The 20,087-nt window shown below is 49.0% G+C and overlaps 1 protein-coding gene across 4 annotated transcripts in view; it reads left to right on the top strand.

Annotated features, from left to right (window-relative positions):
• The window catches only part of ABHD6 (abhydrolase domain containing 6, acylglycerol lipase), a 56,162-nt gene extending 37,535 nt beyond the window's left edge, over positions 1-18,627 (top strand). For all 4 annotated transcript variants that reach the window (XM_081105945.1, XM_081105947.1, XM_081105946.1 and 1 more), the window contains exons 7-10: positions 5,829-5,986; positions 9,390-9,444; positions 9,647-9,747; positions 16,595-18,627. In XM_081105945.1, coding sequence (XP_080962071.1) covers positions 5,829-5,986; positions 9,390-9,444; positions 9,647-9,747; positions 16,595-16,771 — 491 coding nt within the window. In that variant the 3' untranslated portion in view covers positions 16,772-18,627. The remainder of the gene's footprint in view (positions 1-5,828; positions 5,987-9,389; positions 9,445-9,646; positions 9,748-16,594) is intronic.
• Positions 18,628-20,087: the final 1,460 nt, after the last annotated feature.

Here is a 20,087-nt window from a genome sequence, read left to right as displayed (position 1 = left end):
TAGGTACATTGTTATTAACTTAAGTAGGGTACTCCTAAGGCTTAGGAAGAGCCACACTCAAGGGGCCAAAGAGCCACATGTGGCTCGTGAGCCTCAGTTTGCCAGCCTCGGCCCCACCGCAACAGTAATTTGCTCCAGGCTCACTTTGCTGCAGTGGTTCTCAACCTTCTGGCCCTTTAAATACAGTTCCTCATGTTGTGACCCAACTATAAAATTATTTTTGTTGCTACTTCATAACTGTAATGTTGCTACTGTTATGAATCATAATGTAAATATCTGATATGCAGGATGGTCTTAGGCGACCCCTGTGAAGGTTGTTCAACTGCCAAAGGGGTCGTGACCCACAGGTTGAGAACTGCTGCTCTAGTGTCTAGGAGATCCATCTGCCACCAGAACTACGATTCCCAGCATTCCTGGTGCTCCCCACGCTCTGGGCTTCCACTTCAGGTCCTGAGGCTGCCATCAAAACTACTATACCCAGAATTCCTGGTGCTCCCCGCAATCTTGGTTTTCCTTTCCTGCTCTGTCTCCCGTCCCATGGCCTCCCACTCTGCCAAGTCCTCCAAGCCACCAGCTCTCCCTCTCTGCTCTCCATCTGGTGGCTTGGGGAGCCAATTTCCCCAAGCCGGTCCACTCTCTGGCGGCTCTCCCGCTCTGTTCTCCACCCAGCGCCTGTGTATGCAAATTAACCTGTCATCTTTGTTGGGTTAATTTGCATACTCACTCCTGATTGGCTGGTGAGCATAGTGGAGGGGCAGTCAATTTACATGTTTCTCTTTTATTATATAGGACTAGAGGCCGGGTACACAAAGTTCGTGCATGGGGGGGGGGGTGTCCCTCAGCCCAGCCTGCACCCTCTCAAATCCAGGTCCCCTTGGGGGGATGTCCAACTGCCTCTCGCAATTGGGACTGTGGGCTCCGAACTGCTCACCTGCCTACCTGCCTGATCGTCACTAACCCCTCTGCCTGCCTGCCTGATTGCCCCTAACCACCTCTGCCTGCCTGCCTGGTCACCCCTAACTGCTCCTCTACTGGCCTGATCGCCCCTAACTGGTCCCCTGCTAGCCTGATCGCCCCTAACTGCCTCTGCCTCAACCCGCACCTGGGACCCAGGATTCTCTTCTTCGGCTGGTCGTAGGCCCCTGGGACCTGGGCTTCCTTCCCTCTGGCTGGCCACAGGCACCCAGGACCCAGGCCAGCTTCACTTGGGCTGGCTGCAGCTGCAGGGGACCATGGGTAGGTGGCTTCACCCAGGCCACAGCCACAGGCACCCAGGATGAAGGGGTGGGTGGCTTGTCCCTCTCCCGGGCTGCAGGCACAGGCGCAGGTGCTGGCACCCAGGACCACAGGGCATGTGGCTTGTCCCCCTCCTGGGCCACAGCCTAGCTGGTCCCCATTCCTCTCTCTTTTTTTTTTTTTAAAAATGATTTTTTTTCAATTGATTAAGATATTACATATGTGTACCCTCTACCCCCCCCCCCCCCCGCTCATCCCCTCACCCCCCCGTTGTCCGTGTCCATTGGTTAGTCCTATATGCGTGCATATAAGTCCTTTGGTTGATCCTTCCCCCTTGCCCCCACCCTCCCCTACCTTCCCTCCAAGGCCCGACAGTCCAATCAAAGCCTCTCCATCTCTGGATCAGTCCTTGTTCATCAGTTTATGTTGTTCATTATATTCCACAAATAAGTGAGATCTTGTGGTATTTATCCGCTCTCCAGTTCCATCGATGCTGTGGCAAATGGTAAGAGTTCCTTTTTCTTCTTCCTCTTCTTAAAGAATACCTTTCAGCATTTCATATAATGCTGGTTTGGTGGTGATGAACTCCTTTAGCTTTTCCTTATCTGTGAAGCTCTTTATCTGACCTTCACTTCTGAATGATAACTTTGCTGGATAAAGTAATCTTGGTTGTAGGTTCTTGGTATTCATCACTTTGAATATTTCTTGCCACTCTCTTCTGGCCTGCATGGTTTCTGTTGAGAAATCAGCTGACAGTCGGATGGGTACTCCCTTGTAGGTAACTGACTGTCTTTCTCTTGCTGCTTTTAAGATTCTCTCCTTATCTTTTGCTCTTGGCATTTTAATTATGATGTGTCTTGGTGTGGTCCTCTTTGGATTCCTTTTGTTTGGGGTTCTCTGCGCTTCTTGGACTTGTAGGTCCATTTCTTTCACCAGGTGGGGGAAGTTTTCTGTCATTATTTCTTCAAAAAGGTTTTCAATATCTTGCCCTCTCTCTCCTTCTGGTACCCCTATAATTCTGATGTTGGTACGCTTGAAGTTGTCCCAGAGGTTCCTTACACTATCTTCATACTTTTTGAATCTCTTTTCTTTTTTCTTTTTCGGTTGGGTATTTTTTGTTTCTTTGTATTTCAAATCTTTGACTTGATTCTTGGGATCCTCTTGTCTGCTGTTGGATCTCTGTAAAATATTCTTTATTTCAGTCAGTGTATGCTTAATTTCTAGTTGGTCCTTTTTCATGTCCTCCATGGTCTCACTATACTCCTTGAGGGATTCATTAAATTTATCGGCGGTTTCCATAAAATTCTTGAAAAACCTTATAAACGTGGCCTTGAACTCTATATCCAGTCGTCTGTCCTCCTCCGTTTCTGACAATTGTGACCTGTTTCTCTGTCTCCGCATTTTGGCTGCTTCCCTGTGTTGATAGAGTGTCCCTGCGCGCCAGGTGTCCTGTAGGGCCCAGTAGCTCAGCCTCCCCAGTTACCTGGGGTGGACACTCTTGGTGCACCCTTGGTGCCTTGGTTGTTGTAGGATCACTGGGAGGAATTGACCTCCAGGCCAATTGGCTGTGGGAAGCAGATGTGTCTGAAGTGGGAGAATGGTCCCCCTCTGACCGCTGGGTACAGTGGCTCCTGGATCTAAGGAGGTGCTAATTCAGCCCCTGCCTGAGGCTTCACAGCCGGGCCACGAAGAGGCTCAGCTGTGAAGCAATGCAAGCCGCTGCGGGGCCCTGGGCCTTCCCTTGGAAGCTCCGGGTCTGCCTGGCTGGGCTGTAGTTAGGTACATTCACATGCAAAAGCCTCTGCCGCAGCCTGGGTGGGGCAGGGTCTCAGGGAGTCAAAAGGGCGGAGAAAGAAGCAATGGCTGATTCTCCGCGCGTCTCAGTGTCCCGGTAATGGCTGCAAGCACCTCTGAGGGAAATCCGCCCTCAAGTTCGCCCCCTGCCGCCTGACAGAGCAGCCTCTCCCCGTATGAGACCTGGGTCCCCAGAGACTTCCCAGAACCGGAGTTCAGAGCAGTTGGGAGCTTGTGATTCAAAAAGACAGCCGCGTCCTCAGGTGCCACCCCCTTTCCGCGCGCGCGAACTGCCGCCGTACCTCTGCACTCAGCCTCCGCAGCTCCTCTGGCTCTCAGCGTGCTTTTCTTTTCTTCTAGCTGTAGAAATTACACTCAGCCAGCCTTCCTGTTTTTCTGGACGATGTTTGCTCCGTCCTTTGGGATAATTTTCAATTGCTGTGGGAGGCGACTATTTCCCGGTGTTTATCTATGCCGCCATCTTAGTTTTCCTCCTGAAGTTGGATTTTTAAAATTCATTTTTCTTACCTTTAGTCTTCGAACTTGGATTTATAATATGTTAGAAAGAAAAATATTAATTTTTCTCTTTTTCCTGTCTCTCTGGTACTTCGTTGGAGTAAGATGTAAATTGCCCAGATTTTAAGTGTACATCTCAGTAACCTTCTACATATGTAGTTATTTCCAGATCAAGATAGTGTGCCCATTTTATTAGTAGGAACATTGAGGTACAAAGAAGTTATATAAGTGCCTGAGCCAGCATAGGAACCAGTCCCAGGCTGTCTGGCTGCAGAACCAAGCTGCGGCTTTTTTGGAAGTCAGTTTGTGTTCACTCTCCCCAGTATGTGACTCATGTCCACGACCCCCTTTTCCCACCAGAACCCAGCCTGGAGCCAAACCTGTATACCTCACTAAAACGTAACTAAACGGACCTTTATTTTTTTAAAAATATATTCAATTGATTTTTTACAGAGAGGAAGGGAGAGGGACAGAGAGTTAGAAACATCGATGAGAGAGAAACATCGATCAGCTGCCTCCTGCACACCCCCTACTGGGGATGTGCCCGCAACCAAGGTACATGCCCTTGACCGGGATCGAACCTGGGACCCTTCAGTCCACAGGCTGATGCTCTATCCACTGAGCCAAACCGGTCAGGGCTCATTTGTTCTTTTAATAATAAAGTTTGAGAATTGGAGAAGCTGCTCCTATGGAAGGTTATTAGATTTTAAATCGGTTATGGGAGGTCAGATCTAACTGGATTTTTCGAGTGTATGTTCATTTGCTCAAAGAGTTGTACACCTGAGTTTCCATTGAAAATTTAAAACTGTTTGTATGTGAAAATGGAAAGATAAACTTTCTTTACTTTGAAATAATTTTTTTAAGTTTGCAGGAGTGTTGCAAAAGATAGTACAGAGTTCCATCTACCCTTCATCCAGTTTTCCTCCCCATTGTTAACAGCTCACATTACCACAGTCAATGTGTCACCACTAACAAACTAGCATTGGTGCATTGCTGTTAACTAAACTCCAGGCTTTATCTGGATTTCATTCGTTTTTCCACTCATGTCCTTTTTTTATTCCAGGACCCAATGCAAGATACCACATGGCATTTAGTCTGGATTATTTTTAAAGTGAAAGGAAATAGATCACGCAGTCTGCCCTCATGGCATTGCGAAAGCCACTCCGTGCCCGTAATGGATTTAAAGGAGCTACTGAATGTAGGAGATTTGTAAAGTGTGGATTTCTGCAGCTTAGTATCAACGCCATTGCCTTTCCAAAATCTAGTTCTTCAAATAGAAAAAAATTAAAATAAATAGAATCCAGTTCTGTAGCTAAGTTAAACACCTAGAGATATGCGCATTGTTGGAAGTGGAAATTATTTTTGCCCTCCTGTGTATATCAGTTTGTGTAAACTCTCTTGTGCCATGCTCCAGGGTGCAGGAAGTAATGGTCCGTCTCAAAGCTTTCTTTTTCAAATCCTCACTGGAGGGTATTTTTTCCATTTATTTCTAGAGAGAGTGAGAGGAAGAAGAGAGAGAGAAACATCGACGTGAGATACAACAATTGATTGCCTCCCACATGTGCCCCTACTGGGGCTGGGGAACCTGCAACCGAGATACATGCCCTCGACCAGGAATCGAACCCGTGACGGTCTAACCTCTGAGCAAACCAGCCAGGGCCATCTCAAAGCTTTCCAGTCTCACGATGGCGCCTGGTGCTCTCATGGAGGAAGGGAGACTGTACAGAGGGCAGCCGCTGCCCCAGCATAGGGGGTGGCTCAGAGGGGGACTTGCTCTCACTGTGTTTTGTGTGTTGACCCCGAATAAGAGATTACTAAGTGGGTCCAGGACAAAGGGAGGAGCAGTCAGTTCCTTCAATTCTCCGTTTTCTTACCATCATGCATTTCGTGATATCTCCTCTCAACAGCACAGAGGTGAAAGGGGCTCAGGCGCGCTATCCTCCAGGCTAATGCTTCTTAACAATCATTTGGATAAGTCTCCGGACAGCTGTTAACGGGCAGCTCTGATTCAGGAGACTTAGGGAGGGGCTGAGCTTGGGTTTTCTTACGGGCTCCCCATGCTGCTGGTCACCCATCTGTAAAGTACCTGGAGGGATTTTTTTTTTTTTCTGTTTCTCTTCAGAATGTGCTTTTGACCTTGAGCCAGGATGGCAGAACCCATTAAAAAGGAATCTGGTGAAACACCCCTGGAACATTAGCTGATACTAGACGTTCCCTTTCTAAGATGGGGGTTGGTAAGAAGGTAGATGAATGGCCAAGCTGTTCTGGTTTGAATCCCCCAGGCCTGCAATACCCAACTGATAACCAGTTCGTACGACGGCTCAGAGAACTGCAGGAATCGGCCGCCGTAGAGAAGATCCCGCTGATCCCGTCCACCCCGGAGGAGATGAGCGAGATGCTGCAACTCTGCTCCTACGTCCGCTTCAAGGTGCCCCAGCAGGTATGGGACCTCAGCAGCAGCCAGGTGCCTGCCTCCTGCCAGGGGGGCACTGGCCAACACAGCTCCCTTCGTGCACCCTCCTCCCTGCACTTACCTATCTGTTCGCTCAACAAGCGTCTGTACCGTGGCCGTGATGTGTCAGGCACTGTGCTGGGGCACCGTGGCGAATGAATAAGACAGAAGAGGTTCCTGGGTGGACACAGGCTAGGGGGGAGGCAGACAGTTAACAAGTAAATAGATTCTTACAAATTATAGTAAGTTTTCTAGGGGAAATGAAGATGGTGCCCTGAATAAAAACAGGGAGGCCGCAGAAGATTGGATAAGCCTCTCTGAAGGAATAGCACGTTCAGAGTTAGAAAAAATATAGGCAAGTTCAAGACACTAAAAGGGGCCCTGGGTGACTGGAGCCCGGAGGATGAGGGAGAGAATGCGATGGATGAGGTTGGAAAGGGAGGCAGGGGCTCAACTAGAGATTCTCAATTTTTGAAAAATCTCGGGACCACTTTATACTTTCAGAAATTACTGAGAACCCCAGAGAGTGTTCGTTGGTGAAAGTTACAACTGTTGATACTTACCATGTTAGAGATTAAAAGTCATAAAAACTTCAAACACAAGACTATGGATGCACTCCTTCCATTGGCCACCAGAGTGACATTGTCCCTTGTTCTGTAGGCCCTGAAAATCAGTCTGCTTTTGAGGAAGTCAAAGCAAAAAAGGCAAATAACATGTAGTATTATTACGAAAATAGTTTAACCTCATGGACTCCCCAAATCCACTTCGAGAACCACTGGGCTAGACCATGTAGCACTGGATGGGTTCTGGGAAGGAGTCTGGGTTTCTCTAAGGAGGATCGGAGAACCCCTGAAGGATTGTAGGGGGTACAGACAGAAGCAGGGAAAGCCACGAGGATGCTGATGAGGCTCAAAGATGATGGACGAGGGTGGCAGCAGTGGAGACAGGAGATCTGAAATGCTTTGGGAGGAAGAACAGAGGACTTACCAGCAAATTGGATGTGGACGATGAGGGAAAGTGAGGAGTCACAGATGACTTCCGATAGTTGAGTTGGATAAAGGGAGGGTGCGTTTAGGGGACAAGCTAACAGCTCCATTTTGGGTGCCTTAAGTTTAAGCTGCCTGAGATGCCTCCAAGTGCAGATGTCAAGCAGGCAGGTGTTGCTGAGGGAAGTCTGTTTGGAGCTAGATAATTAGAGCCACAGCCGATGGTTATATTAAAGGACCTGGGTCTGCATGGAGCCATCTGAGGAAAGAATAGAAAACCAAGAGAGAAGAGTCCAGGGCGAGGCTTCATAACAGCAGATGATCTCCCTTTGTTGTCAGAGCTGGACCCTGCCTCGGGGTGGATGGGTCCTCGTAGGAGGTGAGAGAATGGGCTCTATTCAGAGGTTGTGAGCATGACTCAGTTACTGGGTGTATCCTGTCTCTGAGGAAGCACCCAGACTCTGTCCTATATTTTATCCCTGAAAATCCTTTTTTTAAAAAAAAAATATTTTTATTGATTTCAGAGAGGAAGGGAGAGGGAGAGAGAGATAGAAACATCAATGATGAGAAATATTGATCAGCTGCCTCCTGCACGCCCCCTACTGGGGATCAAGCCCACAACCTGGGGCATGTGCCCTGACCGGGAATCAAACCGTGACCTCCTGGTTCATAGGCTGACACTCAACCCCTGAGCCACACCAGTTGGGCCCTGAATCCTTTTTAGTTGTGAAGCTGCGCTGATCCCCTCCAGGCACCGATCTCTTCCCCTAATAGAGTGGCCAAACAGTTTTAGAAAATTCCAAGTTTTGAGTTGTCAGGGAGATGAAAATGCCAGGAGAAAATAAATGGCAGCTCCAAAGTTTTCCCCTCGTAGGAGAGAAGGAGCAACCAAGCACCAGTGTTATGACTGTCTATCTGTCTGTCTGTCTGTCTGTGTCTTGCAGTCTAAACTCTGTAAGATCACAGACTTTGTCTTAATTTGCTGCTCTGTCCTCAGCTTTTGGCATAATACTTGCATGAAATAGGTCTTAGGTGTATATTGAATGAGTCAGTGGATGCAAGGATGCCTGGATAACGCAGGAACGGAGCATGGAGGTGAGGGTAGATGCATGATAGATGGATTCATGAAGTGGTGTATTCACATGCATAGATGATTTAGGATGCAGGATAGGTGGATGGCTGGATGCTTGATTGGCTGGGTGGGAGGATGTCTAGGAATGCAGGATGGAGAGTAGATGGATTGGTGGTTACAAGCAGGTGGATGCATCAGTAGACATATGCACATATGATTCAGAGATGCAGGATGGGTGGATGGATAGGTAGGTGGAGCAGAGGTGGAGGATGGATGGGTGGTTGCCCGATGGATATGATGCGTGGGTGCAGATAGATAGAGCAAAGAAAATGTCTGACGCTGAACACAGTGTGTTGACAGCTTGCCATTGGCTCACCTCTGGACTTGCACTCTGGTCCTGTTAGGTTCTAGTCATGTTCCAGGAGTTGGTTTAGTCCAGAGCAGTTATGGCTGATTTTCCCACTTCAGTCCATGCACAGGACTCCTGAGAGTGCATTTAAGAGGTTCAGACCATTCCCAGGAAGTTGAGAGGAGTGGTGGCTGCTAATGTGAACCTAGGGCCTACCTCAAGAGCCCCGAGGCAGGGGAAGTGGGGGCTGTGTTCCTTCTGGCCATGCACCTCTCAGTCAGTGTCTGGGTCCAGGAGATCCACAGCTGCTGCAGCCTTCACAGACCTCAGCAGGGGAGGCCAAGACAACGTTGAGCAATAAACAAGGGACTCTGCACCCTCCCAGGTTCTCCCAATAGTTTATTCCCTTCCCTCCCTCCCTCCCCCCCTCCCTCCCTCCCTCCCCCCCTCTCCCTCCCTCCCTCCCTCCCTTCCTTTCTTTTCTTGTTTTTTTGTTTTGTTTTTTGTTAATCCTCACCCAAGGATATTTTTCCATTGATTTTTAGAGAGAGTGGAAGAGAGAGGGAGAGACAGAGAGACACATCGATTGGTTGCCTCCTGCATGCACCCCAACCAGAGCCGGGGAACCTGCAACCAAGGGACGCGCCCTTCACCGGAATCTAACCCGGAACCTTTCAGTCCACAGGTCGATGTTCTGTCCACTGAGCCAAACCGGCTAGGGCAATAGTTAAATTCTTTATTGTTTAAGAGACTCACCATCCACAATAGTTTAATTTTCTAAATAGACCTTATTCTGCATTTGGATATTAGTGAGCAATTACATCATATTGTACTGTATCATGGGAATTCAGGGTACCAGGCCTTAAAAACCTTGCCAATGCCATGAATGCCTGGACTTTCATTTTCTTCGTTGTCCCCACGCCATGAGGAGCCTGAGGACGTGGATCTTCTCCTGCCTTCTAACTGTGGGTTATTTGTCCTCAGATCCTGCAAGGCCTTGTCGATGTCCGCATCCCTCATAACAACTTCTACCGGAAGCGTGAGTAGCCTGCTTTGAGCTTTGAGCTGGGACAAGAGAAGCTTCATGGGTGGCTGGCTTTTATTTCTTACATTCGGAGTCTGTTTTCTTGAGCCCCTGAGAGAGAAAGTGGCGGCTTGGACCCAATGACTGTCCTATGCTGTGCGGTGGTGCCCAGGGCACAGCCCAGCATTCATTCACTTTGTTTTCCTTTTCTAAAAAGTGTTTTTGGAAATCATCAATGAGAAGTCGAGATACTCCCTCCATCAGAACATGGACAAGATCAAGGCCCCCACGCAGGTCATCTGGGGGAAACAAGACCAGGTATGTAGCGTGTCCCTGGGGCCACCTGTGCCAGGTACCCCGGCCTCTGAAGAAAAGCGGGAGGCCGTTGGTAAAACCAGCTGGTGGGCTGGTGTCTGAGACCAGGAAGAGAGGGACACCCCTGGGTCAGTGCCAGTGTTGGTGGCAGCATCGTGCTGTGAGTTGAGAGCAACAACATTGGTCCTTTAAAATAAAGGCAATTATAAATCATTTTTACAAATTATTTTTATCAAAGCCATAGAGTATAAAAACTTCAGAGAATGCCTGGTGGTGTGGCTCAGCAGTTGAGCATCAACCCAGGAGCCAAGAGGTCGCTGGTTCAATTCCTGGTTAGGGCACATGCCTAGGTTGCAGCTCCATCCCCAGTGGGGGTCTCATTGATATTTCTATCTCTGTATCCCTCTCCCATGTTCTCTCTCTAAAAAGGTCAATTAAAACAACAACAACAACTTCAGAGAATATAAAAAGATTAAAAATGAAAATCCGGAGCTCCAGTGGTGCAATCGGTTAGCGCGCGGTACTTATAAGAAAAATGAAAATCCCAGATCCCAATTTCCATTTCCTTGAGGCAACACTTGCTGTCCTGAGTATATTTCTTCAGTTTCCTAGAGATTGGCAAACCTTTTCTGTAAAAAGCCAGAGAGTAAAATGTTCGACTTTGTGGGCCATTCAGCTCTGCTGTCGTGGTGTCCGCGCAGCCACTGACAACACCCAACCCAATGGCAGGCAGAGTCCCAGGGCCTTTATGGACAAAGCCAGCAGCCACCGTCCGCCTACTGTTCTTAGCAGGCACACATATCCACAGAGAAGTTTTACCTGTACTTTTTCAGACATGCTGCATACATATTTAAGTTTTTTAAACATGCTATATACACCTTCATATTTATAGGAAATATATATCTTAGAAATCATTTCATATCAGCCCATACAGATCTACTCATTTTATTTTTTTAAATATTTTGAAATTATAAGAATAGTACAGACTACTTCTGTATATGCTTACCTAAATTCCCAAATTTTTACCTGCTTTACTGGAGGTAGATTGACATGCTGTAAAATCCACCTTGGTGTTAGACACTCGGTCACTCCCAGAATTCCCTCCTGACCATCTGCAGTTCATCACCCCAGACCCCGCAACCACTGATCTGGTTTCTGTCTCTATAGTGTTGCCTTAGCTAGAATTTTCATATAGGTGGTATCATAATTAGTAATCTTTTGCATCTGGCTTCTTCACTCAAGCATGTTTTTGTGTTTTTTTTTTAATATATTTTATTGATTTTTTACAGAGAGGAAGGGAGAGGGATAGAGAGTTAGAAACATCGATCAGCTGCCTCCTGCACACCCGCTACTGGGGATGTGCCCACAACCAAGGTACATGCCCTTGACTGGAATCGAACCTGGGACCCTTCAGTCCACAGGCTGATGCTCTATCCACTGAGCCAAACCAGTCAGGGCACTCAAGCATGTTTTGGAGGTTCACCCATGTTGTTGCATATTCCAATCATCCCTTTTTATTGCTGAGTGTCATTCCATCCTTCTGTTACCACATTTTATTCATAACTAGTGTTTTACATTTGCCTCATTGGCTTGTCATTCTCACCTATCTACCCAGCAGTATATATGTTTGGACCATTTGGAGTGGGTTGCTTACATTATGCCCCTTGAACCCCAATACCTCAGAGTGTATTTACTGAGAACAAGAGTATTCTCTCTTGTAAACACAGTACATTATCACATTCAGGAAATTTAACGTGGATGAGATGCTTTCATCTCATCTACGATCCATATTCCAATTTCATCAGTAGTTTCAATAATGTCCTGCACAGAAGCCTCCTCGTCCTCCTCCTGGCCCCGGAACCAGGGTTTACTCCAGGGTCACCTACTACAGGTGACGTCTCTGTGGATCCCTCAGTCTGCCTTTGCCATTCATGACGCTGAGATATTTAAGAGTACAGGCCAGTTATTTTATGAAATGTTCCTCAATTTGAGTTTTTATTTGCCGCTTCCTCATGATTAAACGCAGGTTATATTACATTCCCTGGATAACATATTTGATGAGTTATAAATGTCACATCCTCAGACACATAATAGGGTGCTGTCTGATTTCTTCATTGTAGATTTACTTTCTCCCCTCGCCACCAATAAGCGGTTGGTGGGAAGACACTTGGAGACGGTGCAGATAGCCTGCACCTCATCACACATTCCCTCTAGGTTCCCATGAGTGATACATGCCCAAAACAGTGTTTCACCTTCTTCTTTCTGAGAGCTGCGTGATGTTGTGAATTAGTGCCCTTCTGACGGTCATTTAGGTCATTTCCAGCTTTTTGCTTTTAAGCGATACCTCGGTGAGCATGATTATACGTGTGTTTGTGGAGCGTGAGAGCACATCTAAAGGGTAAATTCTTAGGTGTAGAATCACTGGGTCAGAGGGCATGTGCATTTTTAAATTTTAATAGGTTTTGCCAGATGGCTCTGGGTTCATTTGCTAGGGCTGCCACAACAAAGTACCACAAACTGGGTGGCGTAAACAATAGAAATTGATTGTCTCGCAGTTCTGGAAGCTAGAAGTCTGAAACCAAGGTGTGAGCAGGTGGTTCCTTCTGCGAGACGGGAAGGGCAGGCGGTCCATGCCTCTGCCCCAGCTTCTGGTGCTTTGCTGGCAATCTTGGCGTCCCTTGGCTTATAGATGCCTTGCCCGGCTCTCTCCCTTCATCTTCACATGGCATCCCCCGTTCCTGCGTGCCTCTGTGTTTAAATTTCCCCCTTTTCTAAGGATGCCAGTCATATTGAATTCTGGGCCCACCCTGCTCCAGTATGACCTCATCTTAACTAATTACATCAGCAGCGACCCCATTTCCAAATAAAGCCACGTTTTGCAGTGCCGGTGGTGAGAACTGCAACATGTGAATTTGGGGAAGGCACAATCAACCCATAATAAACCCTCATAGAAGTCCTGATTTATACCCAGAAGCTCCTTTTTTTGTTTGCAACTGTTCTTTAGACATCATCTCTTATTGAAAGTTCCTCTAAAGTTTGAAAACCAAGAGGGGCAGTGAGAAATGGGGCCCTCACAAGGCCCACGGGCAGACAGCAGTGCGGTGCCTGTTAAAGGGTCTTGGCTGTTGAATACCGTGAGCAAAGGATATTAGAGAAAAGCTGTCCCCATTGAGACAGATCCTCTGAGGACCCCAAGGTGAAAGCCACCATTGTGAGCGCTGCTGGCCCGCGGCACATCCCAACGGTGTCAGCTGATGAAAGCACAGGCCGGAGGTCAGGCCGCAGCCGCACAGGCTCGCAGCTGTGTGCGAGGACCCAGGAAGAGACGGGAGGAGAAGCCAGGCCGTGCCCACAGCGTGTGAGGGAGGGACGGGGGCATCAGCAGAGAGCAGCTACCTCAAGTCAGCCAGGTGTGGCCGAGGACGCACAGGATGCAGAGCGCAGAATGAGGGTGTGGGGAGGGGCGGGCTCTGCTCCCTTCTGCAGCCGCCCAGACGCTGAAAGGAGCTTTGTGTGTGTCTGCGAGAGGCAGGCTCGGGCTAGGCCAGCAGGGAGCCATTCAGCCAGAAATCGGAGTCAGAACAATGGAGGGCTTTCTTCATTCTAAAATTCCCAAAGGTGGTCAGGGTTCTCGGGGACCAGCAGGGAGAGAGGCCGGGACCCGCAGAGACACTGCAGAAACTAGATCACTGGCCTTGGAGTCGGAAAGTCTGGAGTCCAGCCCTGCCTTTGCCCTTTATTAGCCTGTGACCTTGAGCAAGACGGTCAGCTGCTCTAAATCATAGGCTTCTCTTCTGCCAGGTGACTGAAGCTCCAGCCAGACAACGATAGGGTGGGGCAAAGTAGGGCTACAGTTGTTCCTGTGGGAAATAATACAATAATTAATCATTAATAATACAAGAATAAACTATCCCATATACTCACAACGGTAAACCTGTGTATGAAGGTGATCTTCCTCCAGTTATCAGAAACAAATTATTGTTCATGTCCTTTGCCTCTGACAGCCGGCTTCTGCCAAGGTCCAGAATTGCCTCCAGGGCTCTTAAGTCCATTTGGTTCTGGAAAAAGAGCCTGACATCCCATGGACCTGCTATAAACATGACCAGACCCTTATGTGTCCTTTGGCCCACCCTGAGGGCAGAGACCAAGTAGCCGAGACTTTAGGGCCCGGTATTCATGGCCTTTTGCTTCATAGCCTTTTGCTTCCCAAGCTGTCTGGCTTTTTTCCTGCTCTGTCATCACTTGGTGTCACAGACACGCCCCTGCCAGCCGGAATTCAGTCTCCCCGCTTTGGACCCGTGTAGGCGGGCGCTGTATGCACAACTGCAGGGGAGCCGTGTGCATCGCCGTGGATGTGAGCGATGCCCCCTGGATGTGGGCAGTACACACCCTGCACAACGGAACCTGGCAGACCTTCCTGAGGACTTCTGTGCACTCGCTCATTCAAGTACTTCTCCTCCGTTCAGTCCACAGAGTGGGAGGGCCGTGGGGAGATCAGCAAAGCGTATTTCTCTTTAGGTCCCTTCTCCCTGCCAGCATAGTGCCTGGCACACAGAGACCCAGAGCACACAGAGAATGAGTGAACAAGAAAGCGAATGAACAAACTAGCGAAGGGACAAACCCACCAAATGACTGCCTACACATTTAAGTCCGCTAACAGATATTTATTGAGCACCTACTATGCGCCTGACACTGTATTAGACCCTGGGGATACTGTAGGGACCAAGACAGACAGGATCTGCCCTCCAGCAGCTTACAGTGGACCTGCCACTATAGCACAGGGCAGGGCTGGAACTCGGAGGTGTGTCGTGTAATGCAGGGGCGGATCCTGTCTCTTTATAATTTTGATATTTTGTTCATCATGGATCTTTCTGTACTAACATTTTTTTTTTTTGCATATTGCATTAAAATGGTGTTCGTCTTAATTACCGACTTTTTTGGCGCCCACGTAAATGTTTGTGCCAGAGGCAAGCGCCTCGCTTCCCTCACCCTAGTAGGGATGGAGGAAAATTCACCATTTATCTGTATGTCCTGCCAACAAATCGCTGACATGGTTCCCACGGACGTGCATCCCTCATGAAGGCCCGTCCAGCTGTTTCACGTGGGTAACTATGGGAATGCTGCATTTAGCTGCAGAGCAGGGTCAAAGCCAGAAGCTCAAGTGGGTCTTCTTGCCTGTGAGCTGTTCCTGATCTCCCTATAGGACAGGGGCTCCATTGGGCGCTTCTGCTTTTTCATGCTTTGACATGTTGACTCCACCTGCATTTCCACAGCAGCCAGGCTTTCTATCTGCTCAGACGGTTGCCACAGCAACCTTGTCTATGAGTGAGTGACAGGCAGAGGAGTTCCGGTTCTCCATGGGGTGCACCCCTCTCGCTAAACTCCCATTCACTGTTTCTTTTTGCCGCCCAGGGGTGCTCTGCATTCTGCTTGCCCCGTTTTCCAAATGGGTGGGAAATCTTGATTTTCAGGATATGGGGTGATGAGAATGAAGCTCAAAAACAGACAGCATTCAAGTGTGTTGGGGTTTTGTTTTTGCTGTTAAGATGAGAGGAGGGGCCTTCTTGTCTGGGATGAGTTGAGGGTGAAAGTGATGAGAAGGGGCGCACCAAAAGGTTTCAGGTTTGATTCCTGATCTCAGAGCACATACTTGGCTTTTGGTCGGGTGCATACGGGAGGCAACCAATCAGTGTTTCTCTCCCTCCCTCCCTCTCTCTCTCAAATTAATAAAAACGGGTGAGGATTAAAAAGAGAGAGAAAAGGGGAATGAATGCAAATACATCACCAAGCAAGGGCATTGGGGAGAAAAAGTAAGTTGGATTGGCTTACTAGCAAGGCAACCCAGGTAACTGAAGTGAAACTAACGAAGTTGTTGAAAAGTGTCAGCCCTGTGGCTTTCACATTGGAAAAGCGTTGCTCATAATTCACAGCTGGGGACCCCAAAAGACCTTCAGAAGGAGCTCCCCGGTTGTGATCATTGGTAATTAGTGTTCTTCTCTGGTATCTTCCCTGTGTCCTTCCCACGCTTGACCCACCCGAATCCAGCCCTCGGGTGCATTCTCGGCCCAGCCTGACCACGTCTCTGTCCCTAACACAGCCTCAGGGCTCCCCACTGTCCTGGCATTAGGTCAGACACCCAACATGGTTGGAGGAGTGGGGCCCCTCCTCCCCATCGCACCTCCCTACGAGGCCCTCCCCCCTCCCTGTGTGCCGAGTCCCCCTCACTTCCTGCTCTCCCCACTCCCTGCATGCTGTGTCTCAGCCCCTAGATCAGCCGTGGGCAAACTACGGCCCGCGGGCCGGATCCGGCCCGTTTGAAATGAATAAAACTAAAAAAAAAAAAAAAAAAGACTGTACCCTTTTATGTAATGATGTTTACTTTGAATTTATATTAGTTCACACAAACACTCCATCCATGCTTTTGTTCCGGCCCTCCGGTCCAGTTTAAGAACCCATTGTGGCCCTCGAGTCAAAAAGTTTGCCCACCCCTGGACTAGATACTGGCCGACCCTGTGCTTGCCATGGCCTCCTCAGCTTCCAGGATCCTCCCCCATCAGCGCTCTGTGACATCGCCTTTGTCCGCCCACCTGTCTGCCTTCCCTGCCAGTCCAGAACCTCCTCAAGGTCAGGCACTGTGTTTCCCCGTCAGTGACACAGGCAGCACCACAACTCCTAGCCCGAGTTGCAGAATAAACCAGGAGCCATGAGTCACGGTGTCAGAAGGCCACAAGCCCTAACACTTAAGCGGCTTGACCCCAAAACCACCCCTGCGGTCTCCGTGGGAGTCTGTCCACCAAGTACACCCAGATGTCTGAATCTTTTCCATCGAGTTTCCGTTCTTGTCCTGCAGGTGATCGACGTGTCCGGGGCAGACATGCTGGCCAAGTCTATCCCCAACTGCCAGGTGGAACTTCTGGAAAACTGTGGGCACTCTGTGGTGATGGAGAGACCTAGGAAGACGGCCAAGCTCCTCGTCGACTTTTTAGCTTCTGTGCACAGTACAGACAACAACAAGAAGCTGGACTGAGGCCCCGAGCGCAGCCTGCCGTCCGAACGCCGCATCCGCTCCCGTCTCCAGATCTGACGCAGCCACCACTTCTCAGGGATCCTGCCCCAAACGCGGCCAGAGCGCCAGCAGCCCTGAGGAAGCCAGTGCCCTGCCCCGGTCAGACCCACAGAGCTCTGGGGGCTACGAAGAAATCTCCAAGATGTTTTTTCACGAAATAGAAACTCACATGGAACAAAATCAGAAAACCCAGCCTGGAAACCTACCGAGAAGTCTTCAGGTTCATTCGCAAAGCGACAGTCCCCTTGAACCACAATCGCTGAGGACATCATTTTCTTTGAAACACGTTTTACAGACTGAGACTTGAGGTATTGCTGTTGCTTCAGACGTTCTCCCCTGCATGGTCAGTGGCTGTTTTAGGAGCATTAGCCGCCATTCGCCGAGCCCTTCTTGTTTATGTCTTAGGTTTTACAGAGAGGCCCCTAGGTGAGTGCAGTCCGTCAGCTGCAAGACCCGGCTGGGAAGGGGCAGCTGCAGGAGATGTTTGCACCTGCAGAGGGACATGGTTCCGCCTCGGCCAGCCCTCGGAGCAGCAGAGAACACACTTCTCCCGTGGGGGTTCCATCCGCCCCACGTGTCAGCTGTGCCACGAGGGAACCCAGTCACAGTGGGAAGCACACCTGGCAGGGTGGGTGTCTGGGAATAATTTATTTTTAAAAATAGGTCTAATGGTCTGGCCCATGTGGGTCAATGGTTGAGCGTTAACCTATGAGCCAGAAGGTCACAGTTCAGTTCCCCATCAAGGCACATGCCCCTTCAGTGATTCTCATCATTGATGTTTCTATCTCTCTCTCCCTCTCCCTCCCTCTCTGTGAAATCAATAATTTTTTTAAAAAGTAAAGTCTTTTTTAAAAATAGGACTAATGAAGCAATAATGTGTAGACATCTATCTAAATAGCCAGACTCGGGTCCTAAATGATCAGACACAAGCACCTCATGGGCCTGTCCTAGGTGGTGGTGCTACGAGAACCCTTGGATGTAAACACCAGTGAGCTGATGAATTCTGTGAATTCTGTGAACAGTCATGTGCTCGAGAATCAGTCTCAACAGCTGTAAATGATCACAGTGATATGAAATAAACGTAATAAGCCTAGATCAACAGCATGCAGACAGTTACTATTTCTAAGGTCCTAATTATGTGCGACATGGGCAGATTTTCTGTGACCTGGGCTAAGTGTGTTTTAAAGTCGGGCTTACTCTGCCTTGATCTGTGTGGCTCTGTTGGTTGAACCATCGTCCAGTATACCAAAGGTTGTGGGTTCCATTCCCAGTCAGGGCACATAGCTAGGCTGCGGGTTCGATCCCGGGTTGGGGCCTGTACAGGAGTCCACCAATTAATGTTTCTCTCTCTCTCATGTTTACAACTTTTATTCAATTGAAGTGGTTTATCAAAAACAAAGGGCAAGCCCTAGCCGGTCTGGCTCAGTGGATGGAGCGTCGGCCTGTGGACTGAAGGGTCCCGGGTTCAATATCAGTCAAGGGCACATGCCCAGGTTGCGGGCTCGGTCCCCAGTGGTGGGCGTGCAGGAGGCAGCCAATCAATGATTCTGTCTCATCATTGATGTTTCTATCTCTCTCTCTCTCCCTCTCCCTTCCTCTCTGAAATCAATAAAAATATTTTTTTAAAAAACACACACACACACAAACAAAGGGCAAGCACCATCAGGCTGTCCCCTTGACCCTCTTCTGTTGCGTTTGGGACCCTAAAATCCCCTAAAATCCCCAGGGGCTTCTTCACTCTTTCAAATTTTTTACAGAGAATCTACAGCCAAGTGATTCTGGAAATAAAGTGAGATGAGCTTAATAGTTTAACTTGGAATTCGGGACTCTGTCTGAATATTTTAATTTATCAAAAAAGGATGAAACGGGTCTTTAAAACAAGATATAAAAATGTGACATATCAGACTTGTGGGACTGCAGCTAAAGCAGTAGTCAGAGGGAATTGTATAGGCCTCGATCCATAGATTAGAAAAGCAGAAAAGCTGAAAATCATTAATTTAAGCTTCCATTTGAAGAAGCTAGAGAAGAAATAGTAAATCAAACCTAGGAAAAAAATAGAAGGAAACCATGCAGAAGAGAGCAAAAATTGGTGAAACAGAAAAGAAAGTAGATAAACATCTGCTTGTTCCAATCTCCCACCTCTACACGAGTTCTGAGCTGAGTGAAGTTCTGGGAGAGGTCGTTCTTGGTGGGTCTGGGTGGTGAGAGATGGTTTCCTCAGGGTCACAGGGAGGCCCAGACCTGGGTCAGAGCCTCAGATCAGTAGCCCTGCTGGGTGCAAGAATTGCTTCCTGGGCTGATAGCAGCTCAGGATCACCTGCCAAGGAGCCACCGGGAGGGACAGTGGGCAGGGTCTGCAGCAGGACTTGGCTCCCCTCACTGTCACAGGAAAGCATCGCCTGGAAGTCATGAGCAGAGCATGTACGAGTCACTTGTGACAAATGCATGAAGTGAGTTTTCAAGGGTCTCCCTTGGTCCTGTAGTTCTGGCCCCGCCGTGCCAGGAAGACTCCCAAGCGGAAAAGCACAGCTCCCCCTGTGCCCCACTTCCCGCCTTTATGATTATGAAGGGCCTGCTGGTTATGCCAGCTGGCAGCCCCCCCAAGCCACACCATGCTGGTGTGTGCCTTTCATGACCGTCTTGGGAAGAAGAAAGGGGTCATTCATCACAGCCCTGCCTGAAGGACTGCCAGCAGCTTCTGAAATAGCAACGGCCTGGCAATGCCAGTGGGTTCCTGCTCCCACGGCCTGGAGTCGGCCTGCAGGTGCTGAGGAGGGGCCCTGGGGCAGGTATTGAAGGGGCTGAGGGGCCGGCAGTGGTTAGGGCTCAATGTGCCACTAGTCTGAGCTTTTTGCCCAGGGCAGAGGTGACACCAGGAGGGACGGATGCGAGAAACACATCGGTGTGATGGGCCTGCCTGTGTGTGTGTCATTTGAGTCCCTGACTATTGCCCTCCCAGGGAACTTTGTGGCTTTGTCCAAAGGAGATTCCCAGAAAGTACTGGGGATTTTAAAGGACGACAACCCAGGCTTGGAGGCGCTATTCTAAGTGTTTTCCACGTATCACCGTATTAAGCTGTCACACAGACCGAGAGGTACATGTGACCTGCACCAAGGAAACCGGTGCTCAGAGAGAGGTGACGGTCTTGCCCAAGGCCACAGAGGTAACACGCAGAGCGAAGCCTCTTGGTTAAGGCTCGAAGGTGACCTGCAAAAACAACGCTTTCACTGGTTCAGGCAGGAGCTCTCTGGCCCAGTGCTTCGTGGGTTCTGGGTCC

Source organism: Myotis nattereri (genome assembly GCF_964212035.1).
Source record: "Myotis nattereri genome assembly, chromosome: 14".
NCBI lineage: Eukaryota > Metazoa > Chordata > Mammalia > Chiroptera > Vespertilionidae > Myotis > Myotis nattereri.
Note: the sequence above shows the minus strand (reverse complement) of the source record. Positions and strands in the feature narration are given on the sequence as shown.